At 47.1% G+C, this 25,176-nt stretch overlaps 9 protein-coding genes across 9 annotated transcripts; 4 read left to right on the top strand and 5 right to left on the bottom strand.

Moving 5' to 3' along the window:
* Nucleotides 1-76: 76 nt before the first annotated feature.
* BDV38DRAFT_258132 (putative NAD+ kinase) lies at nucleotides 77-2,198 on the bottom strand. Its single transcript, XM_032055697.1, has 3 exons — nucleotides 933-2,198; nucleotides 599-875; nucleotides 77-540 (listed from the first exon to the last, which is right to left on the bottom strand). Exons 1-3 carry the CDS (start codon nucleotides 1,864-1,866, stop codon nucleotides 384-386), a joined length of 1,368 nt encoding a protein of 455 aa, XP_031909534.1. The 5' UTR covers nucleotides 1,867-2,198; the 3' UTR covers nucleotides 77-383.
* A 207-nt stretch (nucleotides 2,199-2,405) lies between these two features.
* BDV38DRAFT_258128 (rRNA-processing protein LAS1) lies at nucleotides 2,406-3,853 on the bottom strand. Its single transcript, XM_032055696.1, has 4 exons — nucleotides 3,719-3,853; nucleotides 3,519-3,658; nucleotides 2,979-3,425; nucleotides 2,406-2,897 (listed from the first exon to the last, which is right to left on the bottom strand). The coding sequence occupies exons 1-4, from the start codon at nucleotides 3,836-3,838 to the stop codon at nucleotides 2,429-2,431; spliced, it is 1,176 nt and encodes a 391-aa protein (XP_031909533.1). The 5' UTR covers nucleotides 3,839-3,853; the 3' UTR covers nucleotides 2,406-2,428.
* A 255-nt stretch (nucleotides 3,854-4,108) lies between these two features.
* On the bottom strand, nucleotides 4,109-6,168 carry BDV38DRAFT_258127 (uncharacterized protein). Its single transcript, XM_032055695.1, has 2 exons — nucleotides 5,562-6,168; nucleotides 4,109-5,500 (listed from the first exon to the last, which is right to left on the bottom strand). Exon 2 carries the CDS (start codon nucleotides 5,448-5,450, stop codon nucleotides 4,263-4,265), a length of 1,188 nt encoding a protein of 395 aa, XP_031909532.1. The 5' UTR covers nucleotides 5,451-5,500; nucleotides 5,562-6,168; the 3' UTR covers nucleotides 4,109-4,262.
* A 3,395-nt stretch (nucleotides 6,169-9,563) lies between these two features.
* Nucleotides 9,564-10,087, bottom strand: BDV38DRAFT_258123 (uncharacterized protein). The gene has a single exon (XM_032055694.1). The coding sequence runs from the start codon at nucleotides 10,054-10,056 to the stop codon at nucleotides 9,682-9,684; it is 375 nt and encodes a 124-aa protein (XP_031909531.1). The 5' UTR covers nucleotides 10,057-10,087; the 3' UTR covers nucleotides 9,564-9,681.
* Nucleotides 10,088-18,418: 8,331 nt separating this feature from the next.
* BDV38DRAFT_286795 (hydroxyacylglutathione hydrolase) lies at nucleotides 18,419-19,661 on the top strand (the record flags this gene model as incomplete). Its single annotated transcript, XM_032060750.1, has 9 exons — nucleotides 18,419-18,443; nucleotides 18,506-18,593; nucleotides 18,649-18,720; nucleotides 18,787-18,820; nucleotides 18,879-19,089; nucleotides 19,157-19,248; nucleotides 19,302-19,436; nucleotides 19,494-19,520; nucleotides 19,578-19,661. 9 exons carry the CDS (start codon nucleotides 18,419-18,421, stop codon nucleotides 19,659-19,661), a joined length of 768 nt encoding a protein of 255 aa, XP_031909530.1.
* Nucleotides 19,662-20,019: 358 nt separating this feature from the next.
* On the top strand, nucleotides 20,020-20,894 carry BDV38DRAFT_286794 (OBAP family protein; the record flags this gene model as incomplete). The annotated part of the gene is made up of 3 exons (XM_032060749.1): nucleotides 20,020-20,212; nucleotides 20,327-20,791; nucleotides 20,872-20,894. 3 exons carry the CDS (start codon nucleotides 20,020-20,022, stop codon nucleotides 20,892-20,894), a joined length of 681 nt encoding a protein of 226 aa, XP_031909529.1.
* A 695-nt stretch (nucleotides 20,895-21,589) lies between these two features.
* On the top strand, nucleotides 21,590-22,192 carry BDV38DRAFT_286793 (putative mitochondrial inner membrane protease subunit 1; the record flags this gene model as incomplete). Its single annotated transcript, XM_032060748.1, has 2 exons — nucleotides 21,590-21,949; nucleotides 22,016-22,192. 2 exons carry the CDS (start codon nucleotides 21,590-21,592, stop codon nucleotides 22,190-22,192), a joined length of 537 nt encoding a protein of 178 aa, XP_031909528.1.
* A 43-nt stretch (nucleotides 22,193-22,235) lies between these two features.
* Nucleotides 22,236-23,831, bottom strand: BDV38DRAFT_258111 (mitochondrial 54S ribosomal protein mL38). The gene is made up of 2 exons (XM_032055693.1): nucleotides 23,120-23,831; nucleotides 22,236-23,056 (listed from the first exon to the last, which is right to left on the bottom strand). Exons 1-2 carry the CDS (start codon nucleotides 23,655-23,657, stop codon nucleotides 22,332-22,334), a joined length of 1,263 nt encoding a protein of 420 aa, XP_031909527.1. The 5' UTR covers nucleotides 23,658-23,831; the 3' UTR covers nucleotides 22,236-22,331.
* Nucleotides 23,832-25,021, top strand: BDV38DRAFT_258109 (mitochondrial 54S ribosomal protein uL4m). The gene is made up of 2 exons (XM_032055692.1): nucleotides 23,832-23,977; nucleotides 24,063-25,021. The coding sequence occupies exons 1-2, from the start codon at nucleotides 23,894-23,896 to the stop codon at nucleotides 24,846-24,848; spliced, it is 870 nt and encodes a 289-aa protein (XP_031909526.1). The 5' UTR covers nucleotides 23,832-23,893; the 3' UTR covers nucleotides 24,849-25,021.
* Nucleotides 25,022-25,176: the final 155 nt, after the last annotated feature.

Raw genomic sequence — 25,176 nt, 5'->3', positions numbered from 1 at the left:
TAGTCGGCCTCAGGCTGCCGGGGAAACCTGCCGACCCATACGAAGCTTCTAGAGAATAGCAAAAATTCATACACACCTCCACAGCATGCGAGATCGAATGCTCGATTGGTTTTTAATTATTCATAGAATTCGTGGGGTTTCAATTCCAGGATATTATACACATATCTATCTTCGAAGAGAAGTGTTGCATATGATACTGTTGAGATATATAGTTTTGCAAAATTCGTCTGCTTCATCACAAGAACGCACATAGATTAAGATCCCAGGCAATGGATTATATGCATACCCCACGTAAGACAGACGCCGTAAACAAAACCCCGTACCAAAATAATCATCATTATCTATGCTCCATGCAAAAGATACGAGTCCAAGCTCTTCAATCATTACTTGAGAGCCCTTTGCTTTTGCCTTGAGTTCCAATTTAATGTCTTTGAAATACTGTGCACCCAATCATTATTGCGCCGATCTTGCGGTAACACATTTGCGAATGGGTACCGTGAGGCAGAAACAGTCACGTAGTCACCTGGGTGCAATTCAACTCTGTGGTCGATGTTAATTTCCGCTTCTCGCTTGATAGAATAGCTCGGGATGCACTCACCTTTCTCGGCCATCGAAGCTTGCCCACGAACTGGTACGTGCATCATAGGGCACGCCCATTCTCAGGACGATGGTGTCAGGTAGTATTATCGGTCGGAAAGACAGCGTATGTGCGCAGATCGCTGTGACCAGGATCACCGGGTTGTCAGGGTGGCACAGAGATCCTCCAGCGGCTAAGTTGTACGCTGTCGAGCCCGTAGGTGTAGCGATACAGACACCGTCTGCAAGCAGAGTGGTAAAATGCTCATCGTCGCCGAACAGCTCAATGGAGGACATTGCTGAGTAGTTGTTAGCAGGATATCATAGAACTATGTAGCAAGACTCCGTGAGCATACTGGGATTTGGCCCCCGGTCGAGGACAACATCGTTCAAAATTTGAACAACTTTTTCCGGCTTGTGTGTTAACGTGCCTTCAACTTCTTCGCCGATCAGCTCTTCCACCAAATCTCGTTTCTTCGAGTGCGTTAATGATTCATCTCCTCGCCCATTACTCCTCATAATTGTGCATTCGAATCGTAACCTCAAGCTAACGGCAACACCGTCTTTAAAAGCGGACCCAAGCGTCTTCTGATAATCATTAAAATCGAATTTGGTTAGAAATCCCAATGATCCCAGTGAGAAAGAGAGGACCGGCGGTACTACTTGCTGGAAGAGCCAGCTCGTATAAAGAACCGTCCCATCACCACCCAGTGTAATGACGAAGTCAAAGAGATAGGCATTCTCGTACACAAACTTATTGTCCCAGAACTTGAGCCGCCCTGCTGCGGAAGGTTCATCCGTCAGCAATTGAGAAGCACCGAAATCCGCAACCGCCTCCAGTCGTCTCTCCACGTAGACATTATACTGCGTATCACGGTCTTTAGACAATAACCATTCTGTGACCTTCCTCGTAAACGCAATCACGCTATCATCGCCCGCTTTAGTCACCACAAAGACATTCTTGACAGACAGCTTGAGTTTGATGCTATCCAGCTTTTTGGACAACTTCCGTACATTCCATGCCATATCAGACAACTGTTTTTTCGTCAGCTGCCGTGACTCCACGATGGTCTCGGATTGCTTTGGCGTCCAGTCGTCCATATCGGTGACGGTGACGCCATCGTCATCTACGACGGTATCGTCGAAGCCAATTGCGTCGTCCAGCCCAATTCGTGCATTCTTCGCTTGACCCGGGGGGCAAATCCATTCACCTGCGATCAGGGAATGTACGAAGCAGGCGGTCTTATCGTCTGCGCGGTCAAGGCGAGGCTTGCCTGGTTCATTCGCCATGACCAAGGACGACTTACGGCGGTGACTGCAATCGGGGGTAAGCACAACCTAGTGAAAGAAACATCGCGATGTTAATAATACAATATGGAATCAAAGTGTCGTCAAAGATACCTCTAATTTGTGGGAGTCCGTATCTCCACCTGCCCCTCCATTGCCCTTGAGACAAATTAGCTACGGTTCTGATATGATCTGTAAATCGACAACCGTACAGCATTATCCCTAAACTGGCCTTGATCCATGATTCAACAGCCAAACTCAAATTTTTTAATTTGTCTGTTCATATGTTGGGGGAAAATTCGCTGAGGTTTCATCAAAGTCGCAGCTCGAGCGACGTTTTGGTTGAAGTTCACGCCGCATTGGGCAAGTCGCGGCTATGACGTCGCTCCGCAGCATCAGTGGGAACAATGCATCTCAGGTACTAGGTTACTAGGGTGCGCCAGGCTCCACTGAAGATCATTATGAATGATAGTCGTTAACTCCAAGCAGACATACTAGGAAAATCTTATCAATCACATGTATATTAAATCTGAATCGTAACAATTGAGTCGTAGCATGTTCCCAACTAGACTATACCTAACGGTCGACTATCCCATGTATCTACGACCTCCCATCCCTTGTTCTTCAGGCTATCTAAATCATGACTTGTCCCTGTGCGTAGGTTCTGGAGTGAATTCCTATCCTTTCCAAACCGCCCTGGATCCCCATGACCACCAGGCAAGTCGTTGTCCACATGCTGTATCCTCTCCTTGAGCATATTCGTCCAGTGATTTGAGTTCTGCTCACAGGTAGAGAGAGCATAGGCAAACGAGAGCAACCGCCTCTTAGAATCCCATTGTGATGAGCATAGAATATGGTCCAGCCACATATAAACTCCTTCACAATGAGCATCCTCCTTCGCAGCCGATCCAGCAAACGCCAGCACGTCGACCATAGCCTCCACAAGCGCCGTCAGGAAAGCAGGACATCCATCAACGATGATCTGCAAGAAATAATCCCACCTGGAAAACTCATCATCCATAGATGCTCCAAGCCTAGGTAAGAAGAAGTCAGCACACAAACCCCAAAACAAAACCATGAAAAAGAAAAGTAAAAGAAAAGAAAATTCAACATACTTCCTCCCTCCAGCAACCAAAACCTCATCCTCCACCAAAACCCCCGAAACAGCAGCAGCTCCCTTCCCAGAGCTTTTACACACCGAAACCAACTGCGTCGCAACACCAGACAAAACCTGGACCTTCCTCTTCTTCCGCGGCGGTTCCGACGCATCCGTCACTTGTGCTAGACAAGCTCTGGTAGCAGCCTTAACAGGCTCGATGTCATCATCGACACCGTCCGGTGCAAAACCGGCGTTCAGATCAATCTTGGCCCAGTAGTAATCCCAGAGCCATTCGAGCGACCGTTGCGCGGCATTCCGCAGCACCGTCAACGACGGCAGTTCACGATGAGTTGCTTCATGTCGCAATTCGACGAATGAGGCAGGTAGGCCTAAATCAATGGCACGCTGGAACATTGTCTTGCGTTGGCCATGAAGTTTGGAGTCTACAAGACCCGTTACAAACCTGTATTCAATTAGAACTTCATCATTCTTTACAACTTCAGAACCAATATTTAAGGATTAAAAATATATGTTGGGGATAAAAAGAAGAACTCACCGACAAAAAGCTGCCGAGTAGGTCGCCCGTATCGAAAAGATCGAGTTTTTTCTCGCATCATCATGCAGAATAGCATCCGTCAGCAAAGCCGTAGCCTCCACGGGATGGGGCAAATTGCCTCTCAACTTCCAAGCCGCAACCTTTATACAAGAATTAGTACGGATCGTTTGAATTGTATCGAACTAAGCCATATTATATACCGTAGCGCAGGCTCTAGACCGCATGTCCGGTCCATTGTATGTTGCCGGAGGATAAAATTGACTCCGCACTTGTTGTAATTCCGACTGTTCTTTCCATGGTGTGAAGATTAGTTTTGACATTTTTGGGATTATTTTATTAGCCTCTAGTAGATGAGGCTGATTTTTGTATTTAGTATTGGGGTTTTTAGATATTGTGATCATGGGGATTTGGACGTTTTGTGGTCGGAGTTTCCGGTTTTTCCGATCCGCGGTTCCGGCAGGGTCCCGTGCCATTAACTTATTTGTCTACCCTACATAGAATACTGTAGACCGAGTGAAGAGAGTGTGTCAATGTGACACTCATTTGCTTTGATGATGTCTAATACTTGTGTTTCGATGATAGTTAATCAAGCCCGCACCCTTTGGGTATCCTTTCGTAGATATAGAACGCCGTCGAAAGCCTAAACGCCACGCTATGCAATAAGTCATAGAAAAGATTTATACAGTGAATAAAAAAAAAGAAAAAGAAAAAAAAAGAGAGAATGAACAAGTGTCATCAGGACGGCTAGATCCATCCGTATCCATAATTCATGCAAGGCTGACTTCCTAGGTTGAAGAGCTGCTGGGGTGCAGACATGGTCTGCTGTTCGATGTCATCATCATCAAAGAAGAATGACTTGTGCATCATGTTGGCCGTTGGGTTGGCCGGCTGTTTCTGGACTGGAGCAGAGCTGGAGGTGCTGGTATGTTCTGCGGTCTCTTGGTTGTCGTCTTCACTCTCGGCATCTTTGCTGTCATCTGCTTCATCGTCCGTCGAGGGTGTGAAAGTCTCCTCCAGCTTGAGACCCTTACCAGGCACCTCATGGAGTGAGGTATCCAGGAAAGGGTCAGGGTGATTGTAAAGGCCCATTCCAACAAGTTCATCCCCAGGTTGCTCATCAGAGGTCGATTCATGCAGTGACTTGGAGGTACTGTCTGGATGCTGAATGGGAAGGAATTCGGGGGTGGATGGCCCCGTCAAATAGCCCGACGACGGTGCACTTGCATATCCCGAAGCCTCAACATCTGCCGATGGAATGCTATTGTTCATAGACACCATGTCGAAGGGCCAGCTATCGGGCATTGGTTGAACCATGGTGGTCATGTTGGGTACACTGTTATCCCACGTGACCGGGTTGATCTGGGAGCCGCTCATGTCTAGGAAAGAGGACTGTTGCATCGATGCTGGGTCTGGCATGGCGGTGAAGGAGAATGCTTCCGTTGGTGCCGAGAACTCCGGTGAGGCATAAGATGGCAGCATACTTCCGTCTGCGAGTGTTGTTGGGGCCGGACCCACGGACTGAGTAGACGGAGCCATAACTCCAAAGTTCTCTGCGGTTGTTGATTGAAAGTAAGGCGGGGATGAATACGCAGCAGTTTCTAGTGATGCTGGATGCCAACTGATTGGGCGAGTTGCCGTTGCTCGCCTCCTTCTCAGAGCGGAAGCCAGGACAGCAGGATTGACCTGAGTTTGATACGGCTGGGCTTGGACTGGTTGATAGATTGGCGACCCATGTGATGCCGCTGCCCTCCATCTGCCAGCAGACGAGGGACTGTTGCCCGCACTCCGAGGCTTCATCACTCGACCCGTATGCCTCGGTCTGGGGAAAGCATACATCATGTCACGGAAGCTGGACGACGGCACACATTGCTGGTCTGCCTGGAGCCAGTGGGAGCCCGGCTGAGAGACTTGGGATTGGATGTAATTGGCCATTGAAAGAAGTAGAAGATGAACAGTCACGGTGTATCTGAAGAACAGGGAGGCTAGCGGTGGAGAGATTATCAGCTTGAGGTGTGAGGGTTGAGAGGGTAGATGTAAACATACATATTTGTATGAAGTGGAAGGGTGAAAGGGGAACCCGTGATGGAAAAGGGTTGGTAGGCTTATATGTAGAGAATATTAACTGTGGATAAGCCCCATGGGTGACTGCAGGAATGCAATATGCAAAGGATCAAAGGATCTGTAATAAAGATCGGGGCTTTTCCATTCAAAGATGACACAGGGGGGTGTGAGGGTCACAAGGCTTCGAGGTAAGGTACGGAGGAAGTCAATCCATAGGATCCATGGAGGGAAGGATGGATGTATGGATGTATGTATATGTATGAGACTAAAGGGTAGGTAGTAGCTAAAGTAACTTCTTACCCAAATAGTTCAAACACTTAATTATCCCTCGGTCAGTAAAATGGAAATTAAAAACGGAAAAGAGAAAAAGAAAAAAAGGGAAAAGAAAAAGATAGTAGGTAATACAAGTGGAACGCATTGCTTGATCTACCATCCGCCCCAGTTCCACGATCCCATTACTGAGGATGGATTAGCGGACGCATGTTGGGAATTTTAGCATGACATCCGACAACGTTGACACCCATCGAAAGAGGTTTAGCTGGTGGGTATTCAAGAAAGGATGGAAGGCAAGGAAGAGAAGTGATGATTCAGATGTGCCCATGCCACACGGTTGTTTGCTCCACTTTGACTCGGTGGTGGCTGTAGGGAATTTTAATTTTGAATTTTTTTAGATTATTTTTTTAATTTAAAACCTTCAATTTGTACCCTCACATGGTCATCGTTTGGAAAGATGGGGACCTGGAACGACAATCCGTCTTTGACCCAGACACTTTGGACCTCCTCGGGATCCATGGTATTGGGATCCTGGGAGTGAACGAATGGTTGGTCGTGGTGGAGAACCAAGAGTATTGAATAATGTTGACGGTGGATGATCAGACCCATTATTGGCGATAAAATGAATGAGTTTTAGTTTGGTTTGGGTTTTAATTTGAAAGTGACTCCAAAACGGAATCGTCTACAATGCAAAGTGATTGGCGGGCCCGGCAGGGAACTGGAACTCGGCAGGGAAAACGAAGGAACCAGAAAAAGGACAGCTAAATGTGGTCTGGGACATGCCGAATCTAACCCAAACTTCAGTTAGGGCCCGTGTGAGTGAGAGTGAGAGTGAGAGAGTGAGAGAGCCCCATACCTGACTAAGTCTGGGGCTAAAACGGGGGGATTACGTATGGTATCCGTACAATACTACTTGACCCTTTTGCCTCCTGCCTAAGTATGTACATACATACGGTACTCACCTCCTCCTTCTCCCCCCTACTAACTCCGTCCTGACACTACTGTATGAATGCACGTACCTACAAAGACAATACTAAGGTATGCACCCTTGTAACTCCTCCCAAGCCTGATTTCTTGGTCTTCTTCTCCGTCATCAGTTACATTGGCAAACTTTCTTTCAAATCCTCTTCTGAACTAGTCCCATTTCATTGGGACACTTTCTGTACCTAGTAATCGACTCATACATAGTACGGAGTATGTGCGCCAGCCAGGACCCAGACCCAGACCAACTGACCAGATCATCGTTTTTGACTAATAAGTAAATCATCTATTGACGACCTAACCGGTGATGAGCATACCAAGTGGACATACCGCCGGACCTCACCTACCCTTACTCAGGAACTTAAAAGAGAAGAGGGGGGAAAGAACACCACAGAATGCGGTGTATTACGGAGTACGATAGAACGGTACTGGCCACGGTTTTGATGGGTAAGGCAGAGGCACATACATACATACAGTTCTGACCCACGATCCGACCCGATCGTCAAAAAAGCCCCTGCGACTTCACTCCATTGCCCATTTTTGACCCCCCCCCCCCTCTCCTCCAACACTCCTCAGCCCGCTCAGTGTCCCCCCCGTTGATTGTCCCCACAAGTTCACCGTTTCCAACGCGTCACAAGTTACAACGCCGTTACGCAAGGGTTACAATAATGTGGACATGTTCCAGAGCCCTTGTCCTTCCTTTCGCATCCTTTCAGCCTTGACCTTTTTTATTCAATTTTACCCTTAAGGTTTCAGAAACAGGAAAAGTTGCTTTGGTACAGTGAGGTAGTTAGTGTCTTACTCCTCGATATTGCGAATCCATACGTCCATTATCGTGTCCTTTGACATGATTTGACAAGGCGAGAGAGATCACAACGGACGCGGCCATCTTCCGTTTCTCTCTCTCCATCGTCATAGATCGATCCTTCGGCCTTGCCGGGCGCTTATCCCGCCATCCTTTATTCTTAGGTACAGTACCACTCTACTTGTTCCTAACCAACCGCTTCAATAATAGGTAATTAATCTTCTCTTTCAAACGCTCTCGGTCATGAGGCGACTATGACTCTGCTGGCACCATCAATCAATACCAAACAAGGGAATATAACACCTCTTATCCTTTGGGTGGTTGATGAATATATAATATATATATATATATATTTTTTTTTTTTAAAAAAAAAAAAAAAAAAAGAAAAGTAATTACTGCTGGTGATACACATATCACTCGAAAGTTCTCAGTTGCCTCAATAGTACCGGTTACAGTAAATGACACCTGACCGACCGGTTGGCCCTGATAACGATGACGAGAATGAAGTTAATAATGCCTCAAATCTAGCCCTCGCTGCCTTCTGAATGTGCATGGTGGAGCACATGTTTCATAGCCATCGACCGCGCACATACATTTCTCACAAGTTAGGTACTATCGCCACTTCATAAACCCTACTACCATCGTCGGTGTGGAAAGAAGTGGGCAGAAAAAGAAAAACGACGGGAAGCTCGGCTAAGGGAAGTGAGATGACAACATCCAGGTCAAGGCAACACAGAATTTGCTCAGAAAACTCGAGACCGCCCGGAGTGGGGGGAAGCTGAGGCACAGGATCTGTATCAGACTTGTGCCAGGCCAATGGCCGACGACTACGGTACGGGGTAATTGGCGCCAATAATGTATTATGACAAGTCTAACTGCACCACACACCGGAATAGACACATGGATTGGACAGTGCACCTGAAGTTATGTACGTATGCGGTTATGTACTCCGTATGGAGTATGGAGTATCCATCTGCCCAGCCCAACACCACCACCAAGGAACGGAGAATTCCTCGTCAGTTACTGGAGACCATTTCCAGAACAAGGGACCCTCTCTTAGTACCATACTAAGTCACTAGTACAGTGACTTCAAGGTAAGCTGACGCTGGCGGACATTAAATCACTTGTATACAGGGTACATACCTCGGGAACCTCCTCCGTGCTTTAGGGTACTTGGCGAACTACGCTTCTACCACCTGGGAAAATAGACTAAACGTCACAGGTAGGAGAAGACTGAACAATCATCGACGGAAAAGGAGACGATCAATGGTCGCTTGTTCCTGGCCGCCTCCTCTTACCTGAAAGGATCGACTCAGTACCTGTACTATCATGAAGCCCCATCACAAGTTGGTCAGCGACTAGACATGGAATCCTCTCTCTCCTTTACCCGAAGAAGCAACTCCCCGGCCATTTGAGATAGGCAACTTCCCTAGCATACTTCCCGAACCCAGCAGGTCAGGGAGGACATGCGTTGGAAATACTTCTGGGGTTCATTATACTCTCTCCAATTTAATTTCTGTTCTTGGATCTTTATCTTTGCCATCTTCATACTTGTAAGAGTCTTTTTTCTGGACTGATTTCCTACTACGTGGTATCTTCTGTGCAACTTGAACGACCGTTCCATCAATATTCAGCACACGGGACTGCAGATTCATCGACATCATCGAAAACGACTAATCGGACAATTGAGATCATCATCTACCCGTCCTACAAATCAGAAGCCGGAGATTACAGGAGGAAGACCACCGGGGCACATGTGCAGACCCACTTGACCGCAGGGGCTAGAAAAACAGAGAAAAAGAGAAGAACAAAAAATTCCAGAAGGTCAGGGGTCAAAATCTCCTCTGATGGGCCTAAAGCCAGGCGAAGAGGGACCAAAAAAAATAAAATAAAATAAAACAACAAAGCGAGATGGGGCCCCACTTTTTCTTTTTTTCCTTTTTTTTCCTTCCCTCTTTTCCTTTTTCACCTGTGTTCACCATCTCCGTATCGACAGGAGCGAAGTTAAGGGCGAACAGGGATTTCGACCAGGCAAGAGGTAAGCTAATGGATCCTTGGATTTGGGAACTCGCGGACGGATCGGATCCTTTTCAAGCCATGATCATGAACCCAACTTACGTTGGTATGACTGCCGTCAATATAATTAATAATAATATTTATTATTATTATTATTATTGTTACTCCTACTACTCTGTACTGCTGCTCCTCTGCCTTTTTCCAGCCTGATGGTACCCTCTTTTTTCCTTTTTCTTGCTGACACGACTCCGTATCTGCCGATCTCTTTCCCACAAGAATATCCCATTCCGTTTGCATACGAGGCGTGTACTCTTCTAGTGTGATGTTTCCTTTTATGCGAGCGACAACTGGTATGACTCGCCATGATGTATATAACAATAACTTGAAAGAAAAGGATAACATAATATTAAAATAAAAATCTCTTACTGAGAAATCTCAAATCCCCACTGATAATCAAGATCAGTAAGCTCAAGCTCTCTTCCCAAAGAGGGCAAGGGAAAAAGGAAACTTAACCCCTCGCCACTTTTTGGTCACCCTTGCTACCGACTCCGGCTATACAAAACACGGCAAAGGCCGACAGGACCTGTTCATCCATGCCAGTTCGAAGACATGGCGGAGATTGATCTTGAACCTCCCTTTATCCTGGGAATTTACATATCAAACCCCATGGTCTGATGGTGACAAAGAACGGAATGCTATAGTTAGTTAATATTAATAGTAGTCGCAGTAAGACAAAAGGTTCACCCATCATTACACCCAACTAATAAAATCGAACCCGGATAATTAATAATACAACTAATAATCCTGCGGAGTATAAAGCATAAATTAAGTAGTATCTGCAACTGTCGTTAGGAATTGGATCTCTCCATCCGCCTAAAACTAATGTACCACGCTTAATCCAGCAACTTTGGGGGGGTGATGCGAAATGGCGGTCGCCGTCCGAGACAACAAACTAAACAACGCTTGGGTTTCGGAGAAAGTTTTCAGCCCTTGTAGGGATCTTCAGACGAGGTTTTCGCTTTCGTATTTTCTATAATTGCCGGTTTTATTGTTACTAGTTCCTATCTTGATTATGCTGACTTAACTCAGCTTTGAATTTGGTTGGTGTCAATTTTACTTTGATTGTCCCGTTCTTAATTTTGAACGGTGTCCGTGCCCGTCCACCTGCTGTTCGCCGTATTTGTTAAGATTTTTTTTTTCTCTTTTTTGTCTTTTTTTTTACTTTGCCTTTTTACTTTTGATTTTTTTTCGTTTTCATCGAAACCTAACCTTGGTTTAGGCCCGAGCGCCTCTAAATTTCAAGTCTCCACCAGAACAATGGAACACATTGGCGCTAATTAATTTGGCTTGCCTTAGTGGCATGTCATCAGCCCCTACTTTGGAGGTCCCCGTGGTAGGGAGCAATCTGAATCTAATATCGACAATGGCACTCGGCGTCGTCATTGGCGGTTTGACCCCCTCCGGAGCAGCTCTCATGCGATGTTCGATTCTCGTCAAAACAGACCAGTTCTGGGCGTTTAAGCCTCATTTCTCTGGTCATCCTGGGGAGAGACAATAACACTCACACAGCCACCTTCACTACAACGGGCTGAAAACAAGCGCAATCTCGAACAGGCTGCAGCCGAACAGGGAACCCAGTTTATCGGTAACGCGTGGATGTGACACGGCAGGCTCCTCCCGCCTAGCCCTTGTGATGATACTAGTTACCTGGGGCTTCACACAAGGGCAAAAAAAAAAATTAAATAAATAGAAAAAAAACCTAAGCAACTAATTACACCGCAGTCATTCAATGTGGGCTATCCTTCGATGCACTGCCGCGTGCCCAGGTCCCGGTGCCACAACGCCTGGTCCATATTGATCCAGTCAACTGTGCAGCACAGGAGAGCGTCCCATACGGAGGGGGGAAGTGGCTACTAACGTTACCGGAGTGGGTCGCAGGAAGATGCGGTCGAGAGACCCGCGATGCCTCGCTTTGGGAAATTCCTTGGTAGTCCGGGCGACTAGATTACAATACTCCTATCGACTCGGACACTGCTTTCGATACAACAACAACCAAAAAAAAAAAAACCAAGGCATCGGGCTGAGGAACTGAAATAACAGAACTGCCTCTTCTGTCCGCATCTGCAGGTGGCCATGAGTCAAATGGCCTACATACATGCGCCCTACCTGCATGCATGGAACCAGTGTAGGTGGGCTCCTTGCTCTGCCAATCAGGACGGGAGGAGGGATCAAGACTGTGACCCCCCTTAACGAAGTTACGTGAAAGAGAAAGCAGGATTCTAAATATATTAAAATATTCAGGATGCATGGTGCCAGCACCACATAACTCGGCGGCTGCTACTCTACCACGCTGCAGCATTCTGGGCATTTGCATGGGTTCCGATCTAGAGTACATGGCAAAGTAGGTACCATGGGTTTAATATCACAGAATGTGGCCAGTGCTTCGTTAGGTTCCAATGTGCTATGGCGGCAGTCAACCAGTCAGAATGCAGTCTTCGATGCTAGGCTTGTCGACGGAACAGACGGTCTGGAACCCTAGTACTACCTCTGTCCTGATTAGGTTTATATTTCACCTTATGTAATGCCGCCTTGAAGTCGAACAGGGGAACTAAAAATACCGGAGCCAGAGTTACATACTTACCAGGACTGGCTGAGTTAAAAGTCAGGCCACAAGTGTGACTCAGGCATATGCAGGATATCCGCACATACCGACCGACAAAGATTGAGATGCAACCACATGACCTTCCCGAGTAGTGTCTTAACGGGATGGAGTCCCTCTGCTTTAGTAAGAGTGATAGTGCAGTGCACATCACTTATGTGTAATTTTCTTTCTGCCCTCTTTTCTTTTCTCTTTTCTCTTTTATTTTTATTTTTTTTTTTATTTCACCTTTACTTTTTTCTTATTTGGATCCCCCCCCCCAGGCTCTGTGATTGCATCCGGTGCTTCAACTACTGGATACTTAATATAGCTGATTCGCACAGATTCACAGCACCCCTCCTTTCGAGACAGATACTAATGTCTCCGCGGGTGACCCTCCTCTCGACTTCGTCAAGGGATACGAAGTGCGTTCCACTTTCATCCTCCCCCATAACCGTTCCAGTTTAGCCATGTCACCAATGCTGTACTACATACCCTTTGGATCTTCCTACATATCCCCCTATCAACGGAAAGATCGACTGGAAGTCCAATCCTAGGAGATGTGATACTACAGGGACATAAATGCACCTGCGACCCATCCTTGATGAGTGATAGTCAGAGTCCCCACTGATTTTTACCCGAAACAGGCAATATCGTCAAAAGGGCCACATATATTTATCGGTACCTAAGATCCTGAGCTGCAGTGTCACGGTAGATCAAAGTGGAGCACGGGGCAGGATGTAAGTATTGCAGTCGCAAAAGTTTGTCTTGCAGTGGGGATTCGGACTTAGGCAATTTTTTCTTTTTTCTTTTTCTTTTTTTCTTTTTTCCCTGTTTCCGCACACCTCCCCGAAGACCAACTGACGGACTCCTCACGCCCTGTCCTGAGTTACCCGTAGCCACAGCTCTAGTCAGATATCTCAAAGGCAAATATTCCCACAAGTCCAGCTCCACTAAAAAATCGCCCCAACAACCAATAACTCCAAATCGCCTGACCGTTAAGTGGACCCGAATTCCACTCTCCCACTAAAGGGGCCAAGATTTTAGGAGCATTAACTTCACCAACCAACCCTGTGCCGGGTGTACCTTGGACCACTGAGATACCATTCCCCTCAACAGGTAAAGAGCAAGCGATAGCTAGTCCGTCTAGTCGCAAGCCTATCTATCGCCCTCCGGGAGGAACGGACGACGGAGGTAGACTCCAAGGAAAATCCAAATCTAGGAGGGATCCACCACCGCCATCAACAATTCGTTTCTATACTCCGATACTTCTCAGCCCACAACAATTTCACCCAACCTAGTCCAGATACGTCCAAGCACACCGGTAACTTGGGCAAACATCATCGGCCGAGTAATGATCTCTTAGTCTACCACTGTTGAGTCTCGCACACACCTCCCGTTCTCCAGTCTCAGTCTCCATCCATTTTCTGCACCTTCGTCTGGACTACTGTTTTCTGTCTCAAATGGAGGTCTTCGCCTAGGTTACGGATACAAGAAAAGCCACATGGCTGACCTGAGTCTAAATCTGGGTCCGGATAGCCGCTACTTCCGTTGGGGATTGGGCCCGCTTGCTTTTCATTTCCTGGTCTCGGTACTTGGCCTTATTATTATTATTATTATTTAATTTTTGTAAATTCCCCGAGCGTATTCTTAGATTTGTCCCTAATGAAAGAAGGAAGGAAAAATGTGCATGGGCTTATGACTGTTGAATTTTTCTAAGTTTGAATTATATGGGGAACTGGCCAAGCTAACTAAACTAACCACAGTATCTAGCTCATTCAACTCCGGAAGTAATGGAACATGTCAGAAAAGACAACGATTCAACTTCATTGAATCTGATGTTCTCATATTGAACAGAACAGGGGTCCTGTTTGGAAGTGCGGGCGTGCATGCTTACCTCGCAGCCCTAGTTGGGTTTCAAACATTCTCCTTTCATCTGCTTACATGAATCAAATCAAATGAATCACAAGAAAAGACTAGACTAGACTAGACTAGAAAGAAGGATGCTTAAAAAATCCTCCGGAGATAGTCTACTACCTAGTAAGTGATCAACTAGAACTGGCCACAGTACTCAGGACTTGAACGGGGTGGGAGGCAAAAATAACAATCCCCATCCCATGCCAATTAAAAATAAGAATCGAATATATCCGTATTTCCAAGAGGAATAAAAAAAAATATATTTCTTTTTACTTAGTACGGGACCCGCCGAATACTTGGCTTATTTTATTAGTAGTAGGGCTGTGGAGCCCCCGAATTATTTGGTGGCTGGCAAACTGGCACGTTTGGGATGATCGCTTCCATAAACTATTTCCGTGGACTTGAAGGGAGGGGGGAACCAGTGACTATCCATCCATCCACTCTCTCTAGACTAGCTTACGGGAAGATAGAAACTCTTCTTCTTAAGTTCGACGAGTCTGGGCACTACTACGTAGTCTATGATTCATTTATGGGTTGTTGAACGATGATGAGACAGACTATGGGATCGGATTATTGAACTTTACTTTGATATCGTGCTTAAACTTTTCTTTTTATTTGCTTTTCTTTTTCTTTTTCTTTTTCTTTCTGGGGTGGATGAATAGGAATCGTTGGTGCAATTGATTTAGATTAGAAACTATTCCATTTTTATTCGGGTTTTGCACCTACCTAAGGTCTTGGCTTTGATTTGATATTACTATACTATACTATAGTTATCCCATACGTGGGTTAATTGGCGGGGGAGGTTATGCAGGTTCCTTTGGAAACTTTGCTGATGACCGTTTTTCTTTTTCGGTTTTCAGATGCTGAAGTTGCTTTAGTTTTAGCCCCGCAGGTCACTTACTGTCATACGTGTCGTGTGGCGAACTGCTATCTAGGTAAGATGTGTGTGGTAGTTATCTAGTCATTTAGCTAGCTAGCTAGCTAGCTAGTTTAGCTATTGTTGATCATGGTTGGATTACCCATGGGTAAGGTTGTGTTCGATTATCCTGGGTTGGCTTTTTGTTATCTAGGTAGGTAGGAAGTATGGCACTGCTGTATCCATGTACAATACATTTTCTTAAGCTCAGGCTCAGGCTCAGGCTTCCAGATGACCGCGTAAGTCATCAATCATATCGCTGCCATCTTTGCCCCGTGTCATGGCATGTCATAGCCACATTTTGTCTAGGCACCAGGATTTTTTATCGGGGGAGATATTTGTCTAGACTCTTTCTATTTTAATATTATAAATGTAATATCTGGAACTTGGGGTATGTTTAATTCCGGATGAGATGGTTGTCACATGTATGCTGAGACGAGAAGTGAGTGAGAGGCCTTAGCTTGCTGTGTGCGGGGACAACAGTTCTTGTTATGATACGTGTGTGATGTCGACTGCATGGAGGAGGGGCGGCGGCGGTAGTAGTTTAGTAGTATGGGCGAGGCGAACTACTAAGTAGTATTGGCATGAATATGCATATGTATGCCCGCTGTGGAGGATCCGATTTGTTGCTTTCTAGTACTTTACTTGTACTTGTTGTCTGTGCTGCCTTGTTACCTGGTTTGAGTGTTGGGACCCTTCTTGCAGTGTGAGATAGTATCTACGTCTGTGGTTGGTTATCTTGATATCTGATACATGGAGCAACGGCGTCTGTTGGCTTGGTAAGGGTGGATGTAAGGTGGTTGTTTTGTTTCGTTTCTTGTTTGCTGGTTTCGATAGGATTGTTGGTTATATATTTTGTGGTCCGAGGAGGAGGAGCAAACCCCGCTCGAGTAAGGATTGGTGAGCGAGCTGTAGGTCAAGCGTTTGATGTAGATCTGTGATTGTCTATGCGACGCTATTCGATTGACGGATGGATGTCCAACCTATCATCGTATCTTCCGTGAATTGATATTTTCTCTAGACCGTTGTTATCTGGCAGGATCCGATTTGTGGTTTGCATCACCGGCAGCTGCTTATTGAGTCCATGCGACATGTAAACTCCCGTAAGGCCACGAATATTGCCGAGCGATTCAGTCGAATACGAGTTTAGCATCTATGTACTGTACAATCGAATCCCGATGGATTCGAACGTTTTACGATACTCGCCGAATCTGGCTTTCATGTTGAAACACATGATTAGCTGCGAACCGTTCAACAGCAGGTGATACTAGATGGCGCCTGGGCGGATTTCCCCTCCATTCGTACTCCGTGCATCAACATTAGCTCGGACCTGTAAGCAGCATGTCATTCATACGCCGCACCGTGTAATGCTATTCAACCATGGTCATCAACTGCGTTGATGGTAGCCCCGAGAGTCTCGAAGGATTTGGTCCCATCTGCAGTGTCATTCTCTCCATACTCGAGCATTGATGTTCGGACTTGCTCAGTCACTCGCCTTGGGCGGAAGTAGCTTCGTAATGGCCCGACCTCTCCCAACACGAGTAGACGAAGACTAGTAGTGCCCCATTCCTTGATACCAGTGGTGCAGCCGGTAAACCACTGCCTATGGTTGTTCGTCAAGACATATCGTGTTCATCCGCGTCCTCATGTAGTGAGTAATATGTCCGGATTCCATTGTCAGCTGTCCGGTTGATCCAAGACGGGCTATCATATCCATATTCCCGCCCCATCCTGCTACGGACCTAAGCCACCGACACACCCTTTCCTCCACCCACGTCGCCATCTCATTAGATCGTCACTGTGTTCATGCACAGATGCAGTGGATGGGTCAGTTCACCGCACTTGAGCGATGGGACTGAAAGAGCCTCGTCGACTCGGAATGAAAAATGGAGAGGTCTGCGACGGTGGGATGGGCGGTGTATGCGTGTGGATGTGAGCCTGTGCGCGCGCGCGGAGGGAGACCGAAGGCGTATGGCCGCATGAGCGAGGCTATGTCGGTCCCTGAACTAACGGATATTCCATTGGTATGGTGTTGTCAGAGGTAAGGTGACCCTGACATTGCCCAGATTCATTGAGTTTGAGAATTGGGGATTTTCTGAAATGGTCATCGAATACCGAATATTGATTGTGTTCGTTGTTCCCCACTAAGCTCCTCTAGGTTAGTGCCTCGTGGATGCCTTGGGGTTGCTGTCCTTTTGCACTGAGTCGTTCTTTGTGCGTATTCTACTCCGGAGTATAGAGCTGTTGGATGAGGTGTACATGTAAGGCGCTTGGGAAGGGGTGTTGAATGATAGTTTTACAGATATGTGGCCCATTGCTATCTGCGTTGAAGTATACATTGGTAGCTAATTAGCTATACCGTTGAACTATTTATTTAGTAGTGTTGGTATAATCATTTTATATAGTAATCGGTAGAACTGCATATGTTAAAGTATGGTGTGAAAGGCCATATAGGGGAGGGAATAAAGACGACAAGAGAGAGACACTGCTGCACAACCATATCTGGAGTCCTGGACTACGGCAGTGGATGGTTCATGATTTTTGCCCATGACTCAACAAACTTTCGTTCATTTCGATCTTTGATCAATTATACTTTTGTCATAGTTATAAGAATGACTACACCATCATCAAATCATGGGGCATCGTGGGCCACAAACGAGTTTCGCAAGAGAAAGTACCAGTGCTCTACAGTATACGGTCTGGTCATTGAGATCTCCCTGTAATCATTGACATTCAAGATTATGATGATTTGAGGTAAGGACTGGGCGGGCTTATGCACCTTGTGTAATTGATAAGGAACGTCAGCACTGCAACCTCTACGACAAGTGAAGAATGAGACAATCGAGGTAGCGACAACCAGGCCAGGAACTATGCTGTATGTTACTGGCATTGGCCTTCCTTCTTCCTCAAATTCAAAGATAGATCCTGAGATAGGCGTGAATGAAGTTAAATATACTTTTTGTGTTTAAACTATAACTCAGTTCTATCTAAACATATGTTTAGCTCCCAAATTCCTATGGATTTATAGAGGGAGTATATATCCTTGGTAAGGTGGGTTTGTGGGAGACCTACCCAATCCGGAATAGCGCAGCCGGGACTGAAGGAAGGGTATGAAGTAATCCCCAATCATCATCATCGTACAGAAGCTCTCCCCGCATCCACCGTCGTTCGTTTGATTTCAAATCAACTTCTCATCATCCATGAGCTTCTCAAGATTATTCAGACCCCCTATCGGTTCTCCATTTCGAGTCCAGAATTGTTCTGTACCAGTTCAAACGCAACAAATCCGAGCCATGCATATCCAATCGATTCCGATGTGTGAGTGACTTGTCAATATCAACCTTGATTTTTTATGTAGTTCTTCTCGCTTACCATTGCAGGGACGGGGAAGGGCAATAACTATGCCTACCTGGTGACGGACGAGCCAACTAAGCAGTCTGTAATTATTGATCCGGCTAACCCGCCAGAGTGAGTTATTGTTCTCAACATGTATTCGTTGTTTGACATGCGCTGATGAATGCAGAGTAGCACCGGTGTTGAAGAGCCAAATTGAAGATGGCAAGATTGACCTGACAGCTATTGTTAACACTCATCAGTAAGTTCGGCAGTTTTTTCTTTTTCTTTTTTTTTTTTTGAGGATGAGCTGTGTTGACCGCAAAAGCCACTGGGATCACGCTGGCGGCAATAATGAATTGGTGAGCGAGATTCATCTTTCCCTACCGATGACCCGGAAGTAGTGACTAACTGTCTAAGCTCAAAATCTTCGGCAAACTCCCTGTTATCGGGGGTAAGAGCTGTCAATCGGTGACGCAGACTCCAGCGCATGGAGAGACATTCAAGATCGGAGAGCGTATCTCCGTAAAAGCTCTCCATACCCCCTGTCATACTCAAGATAGTATTTGCTATTTCATGCAGGATGGCGAGGAACGTGTCGTTTTCACGGGTGATACCTTGTTCATCGGAGGTATGGGTTTGAAACTACTCGAGAATTCAAACTATGTTAAGTTTGGCTTGATGCTTATATGTTATAGGATGTGGTCGCTTTTTTGAAGGCACCGCCCCCGAAATGCACAAGGCGTTGAACGAGACGCTTGCCTCTTTGCCAGATGATACTAAGGTCTTTGTAAGTTGCATTTCTTGACTATTTCTTTCGGTCGAGTACTAATACAACACCAGCCCGGCCACGAGTATACCAAAGGCAACGTGAAGTTCTGTCTTGCCGTGTCGCAGTCAGAGCCTATCACGAAGCTGGCGGCCTTCGCAGAGCAGAACCAGCAGACTCAGGGCAAGTTCACGATTGGTGATGAGAAGGTATTTCCCAGAAATCAGTTATATTCTGTGTAGCAGCGGCTGACAAGCTATGTTTAGCTCCATAACGTGTTCATGCGCGTCAATGTGGGACCTCTCCTTATTCCTATGCCATCTTGGATTGAAAGCTAATGGTACATCTAGGACCCTGAGATCCAGAAAAAGACCGGAAAGACAGACCCTGTAGAGGTGATGGCAGCTCTGCGGGAGATGAAGAATGCGATGTGAATGCGAGATCGTAGTGTATGTACAAATAGTAGCATGGGTGAGCGTTGGGGGCGACGAATTTGAAAAACATCCGAGCAGCGAACTAGACACTCTTACATGAACAAATAGTACTTGATGCATAAACCAGGCCAGGCCAATATCCGCCAATAGCCTGAACAACAAATCTGCACAACCATGTATCCATGATCCAGCAACATCTCAATCATCGTGACGTCAGGCTGAATCTATATACTATATATCACCAAAACAAACCATCTACATCCAAACAATTGATACTCACACTTTACATCACCACAATACCACACTGCAGGATACATACCACCATCCATATCCCAACCCAAACAAGCTCATATCAAAGATGACTACCCAAAACGACCCCCCCGGCGACCCCAAAACAACCAAATCGCAGATCCTCGAAACCGGCGCTGCAGTTGTCCAAGACTTCACGCCCGTAAAACAAATCTGCGCTCATCTGAACGCGTTCCACGTCTACGCCGACGACCCGACCCGCTGCGTCGAGGCAAACCACTACTGTTCGCATATCACAGAAGGTACAGTACATCCCTACAGCCATACATATACTCACCCCATCCATCATGTATACCGGCGTCATACACTACACTCCCACACTAACAACAAACCTCCTATGATGCTCAAAACTACAGACCTGAGACAATGCCTCCTGTACTCCTCCCCGGACCGCAACGCCAAACTCCTCGGCGTAGAATACATGATAACGCCCCGTCTCTTCTCGACTCTACCCCCGGAGGAAAAGAAACTCTGGCACACCCACGAATACGAAGTCAAGAGCGGTATGCTAGTCATGCCTGCGCCGTCTGGCGTTCCCTCGACCGTATGGGAAACGGCCGAGACGGCCGAGATGAAGGATATATTGCCGTTGTATGGCAAGACGTATCATTTTTGGCAGGTGGACCGTGGGGATCCGGTGCCGTTGGGGGCGCCGGTGCTTATGGGGAGTTTTACAAGGGATGAGGATGTGAAGAGGGTGCATGAGGGGGGGTTGGAAGGGTTGTGTAAGGGTAGGGATGAGAGATTTGGGGTTGATGTTAAACATAAGAGGGATGTTAGAAGCGGAATTGAGAGGCCAGAGGGGTGGGAGATTGATTCTGGTGAGTTTTCCCTTTCCTTTGTATTTTCTTCTCTTCTGGTTTGTTCTGGGGGTTGTGTATGGCTGACATTGGGGTTCTAGAAGCGGATGTTGCGTGGAAGTAGGTTACTGTTTATGATGGTTCCTATCAAAAGTGAAGTTGAGCAGTCATGATTGAAAGAAAAAAAATTGTATTGATTCTATGAAAAGTGTTGTCTCCCGGCATTACCACCCAGCTTCCCATTCCCATAGTTAAATGGGGTCCAAGCCGGGCTATCGTTTAGGGAATCGACCACCGTAGCGGACGAAATGTGTTCATCTTGCTTCACTGTCCACACTCACGCGTTCTGGTGTTTAATTTCGGCAACGGTGAGCTCTAGCAATTTTAGAAGCGATGTATATATATCTGTACGATTGTGATGTGTATCATATCATGCAAGAGGAAGAAACTATAGGGGATTGGCAGCATGAACCAACGACCCTTGATTTCGAATGACCGTCAAGGGAAGAATAAATGCAATCATAAAACACTTATATCCCTCGACCATCCATCAAAACCAAAAAACATGGGCGAATGAAATTGACCCCGAGAAAAAAACCGGGTTTTGTTGTGCGAAAGTCTTGCATGTCAAGAAAGAACAGAAGGAAAAAAAGGCCGAGAAAAAAGTTCCCGCAGTTTTATACCTCTCCCCACGTGACCATCCCGAAGCTCCACCGGAGAATGAGTAGCAAAAGCAAAGCAACCGCCATACATAGTAAATTGGTAATTGAAATCGAACCGGGGGGGCAGATTCAAACCAGAAATGTCCAGCTAGGTAAAATGTCGCGCATACTTCGAGAAACCCTGAGAAGGGCCACGCCCGGTGGGGTGTTCCGTCTTACACTGGATGGCGTGGGACTCTTCTGCGCCTGTACGCTTACCTGGGAGCATCTCATCACGGTACAGCTCAGTGAAGGGCCGTCAATGTACCCCACGTTCAGTCCGCGAGGCGATTACCTGTTAATATCGAGGGTGCATAAATATGGCAGGGGGATTGAGGTCGGCGATGTGGTGCGATTTTATCATCCTACGTTTTTGGGGGTGAATGGGGCGAAGAGGGTCATTGGGATGCCTGGGGATTTTGTCTGTCGGGATTTACCGTTTAGTACGGAGGCTGGGAAGAGTCAGGAGATGATTCAGGTTTGTTCTTCATTATATGCCCTTGGGGCGGTGGTACGGCGTGGCTGACAGCTTTTCTGATGTTAGGTGCCTGAGGGTCATGTGTATGTGGGAGGGGATAACCTTCCCTGGTCTAGGGACTCGAGAAACTATGGACCTATACCCATGGGCTTGGTCAATGGGAAGATCATTGCCCGTGTTTGGCCGCTTTCTAAAGCGCAATGGGTCCAGAATACGATGCAGCCGGCTCAGCTCGACGACTAAGTGTATCCTCTACAAGCATGGTTTATGGCGGAGTCTGGAGTTGTGGGATATTTGTGCATATTCATACAGTTTGATTGTACAGTACAGATATAAGGCCAATGATAGAATAACCGGAAAGGGAAATATAGCGGGAAACCATTTACCGGAAGGTAGATGGGTTTCTCCTCTTGTAAGGCAGAGGCTCGACCCTCTTGCGGCGAAGCTCCATGTCCACCTCGGCGTATCCGTTCTCCTTCATGACCTCTGCCATCGTTGAATCCCATTCGGTACGGAACAGGTGCGCTCCGATGGCCTTCAGGTGGTACCTGGCTTGCAGGGTGCGGAGGAGCTTGTTGTCGCGGGTCGTCTCCTTGGCCTTGACGGCAGCGAAATCGAGCGGCTTCGAATCCTTCTGCTCCATAACGAAAACCGACAGACGGTGGTAGGGGCTACCTTTCTGAGCAACAGGAGCCAGCCATGGCAGGACGACCTGCGACTCCGACGAGAGCTTGGACAGATCGACCTTGGTGGAGACAGCCGAGATGGGCACATTGAGAGCCAGATAATGCATTCTGTAGTCGAACCCATCCTTCTCGACATTGGGAACATCGGAATCGACCACGGCGATCGTCACAAGTTTCTCACCTCGCTCGAAGAGCTGCACGTCAAGTTTTGGTGCAGATGTGCTGACGCGGGAGTTGACGAACTCTCCGGGCTGAACGGGCGACCGGCCGAAATAGAGCTTAGTGTCGACGACAGGGTCGCAGTGAGGAAGGACATCAGGGATAACCTTCATCTGCGTGATTCTTTGGACAAGGATCTTGCGGCGGTACTCCCTCCATTTCTTGTCGGCCAGATAACGGTAGATGGGCTTGCTCATATCGCCTGCAATCAACTTTGGTTAGGATCAGACGTAGATGTGCGATATCTCAACAAGGGAATCCTCACCCTGTCCGTCTTCAAACTTCTTCTTCACCAATGGGTCATTAATGTCTGCAAGTATCTTCAGGCGTTCAAGATGGAGCTCCATGGCTACCAGTCGCGACTTCTTCACTTGCTCGCCTCCCGCTTCTTCCGTAGGGACAGCCTGAAGCCTGGCGATCTTCTCCCTCATGGACACGATTTCTTTGAGTTTCTCCTCCCGATCCGCAAGGAGAACCTTCCGTGCCTCCTGGAAACATTGGTAGGGCAGTTGCTCGAAGGGAACATTTGGTGAGCTTTGCAAAGCTGCGCGACGTCTGCGAGATCCAATGGGCGAAACACCCTGTCGTAATAATCTTCGTTCCAGTCGAGGACTCGATACAAGCGCTGGGTCGGGCGCTTTGTAGAAAGGTTGGCTCTTAGGTTCAGCCTGAGCTTCCTCGCGAGCAAGAGCGGTAGTTTGGAAGGCCCGGGTTGACTGCACCTGAAGGGTCGGAAGGGCTCTAGGGTAGGACTTCTGAAGGCATTGGAGCAAAGGCTTTGCTGCCCGCTCGCAATGGGCCATTTTGACGGAGACGATTGGGTGTAAAAGGGTGTAAGGAAAGAAGGCGAGGTGGTTCTCGTACAGTCGTCGGGGAGAGTAGGTGTTCCTTGCCGGACGGAACTTTTTTCGTTGTCGGAGCCAAGCCTCAGCGGGTTAGCGCCTCCCGTCTGAACTTTTGCTTCATCGCCCATTTGGCAACCCCATTCTCTCCCCCCCCCCAATCACGACATTCCTCAGGGAGCTTTGCTGACAGCACAATGCCTGGAGGTGACGCTCTTCGTGCTTTAAGATGGCTCTCCCGGAGCACTGGTGGGTTGCTCTCCGGGTCTGAGACCACTACAGTATGTGCTGTTGTTCTCTTTACGTTCCCGGTTTCGTTTCAGTTATTATAACGTCAACTCTAACAATTATGATCACCTTCCACAGCAACGATGTCTTACGAAGTCCTTTTCACGGTCAATGGCTACAGAATCTCAGGCAACTACCGAACACCTCACCCGGGAAGCCCCCCAAACCGTATGGACTACGGAGCCTGCGCGGGCGACCACCTACTCCTTCCCTTCGATGGAACCATTGCGCTTTGTTGAATACTCTCGGAACCATCTTTTGATGCCCCTGCGGAAGGATATTTTACATCGGGCCGTCATCTACGAAGGTGACATGACTAGACAAGGTTCGGCGAACACCAAGTGGAGGGACGATGTGCACGGAAGTGGCAGGAAACTGCATGCGCAGAAAGGTACCGGCAAAGCACGTGTTGGCGACAAGAAGTCTCCCATCCGTAAAGGAGGTGGTGTTGCACACGGTCCTCACCCTCGAGACTTCTCCACGAGCCTTCCTCAGAAGATCTACGACCAGGCATGGCGGATAGCTCTCAGCTATCGGTATCGACGCGGCCAGTTGATCATTATCGACAATGACATCTCGATCCCGGAAGACGCTACTCCGTACTTGATTAAAGAAATCTTCAAGGTTAACAACTGGGGTCGCGAGTTTGGACGGTCGACCCTGATTACGGATCAGCCAGATGAGGGTCTTTTTGCTACGGTGCGTGAGGTGGGCGAACACGCGAAGATTCTGGACCGCAAGGATGTGGATGTCAAGGACCTCTTGGAAACGGGACGTTTGATTATCGAGAAGCAGGCGCTGGACCGTATCCTGGCCAATCACTCGAGGGACTTGGCTGCTAAGCCTGCGAAGGCTCTGTATTGATTTGTCGACGGGCGAATGGATGTTACTTTTTGGGCTTTGAGGAACTGTTATCTGTACAAATAGAATCTAACAATGTATGATCGTCACTTGTAATTTGACCTGAAGAAGCAGACAGGCTTCGTTTCTCGTGTCGTTTTGATCGTGTGATATGGATATGCATAGGGAATGAGTACTCCTACAACCTATAGTTGGAAAAAGATCCAGTCCGCTCTTGAATTAGTACCGATTGAGAGAATTAATAATTTACAAAGTATATTTGGACCAAGAGAACCCCTCAAAAATGGATCTGTGGAGGTAAATGGACCGGCTATCAGCTGTTTACAGGACG

The sequence above is a fragment of the Aspergillus pseudotamarii genome (assembly GCF_009193445.1).
Source record: "Aspergillus pseudotamarii strain CBS 117625 unplaced genomic scaffold BDV38scaffold_66, whole genome shotgun sequence".
Taxonomy (NCBI): Eukaryota; Fungi; Ascomycota; class Eurotiomycetes; order Eurotiales; family Aspergillaceae; genus Aspergillus; species Aspergillus pseudotamarii.
This window is presented reverse-complemented; position numbering and strand designations above follow the sequence as displayed.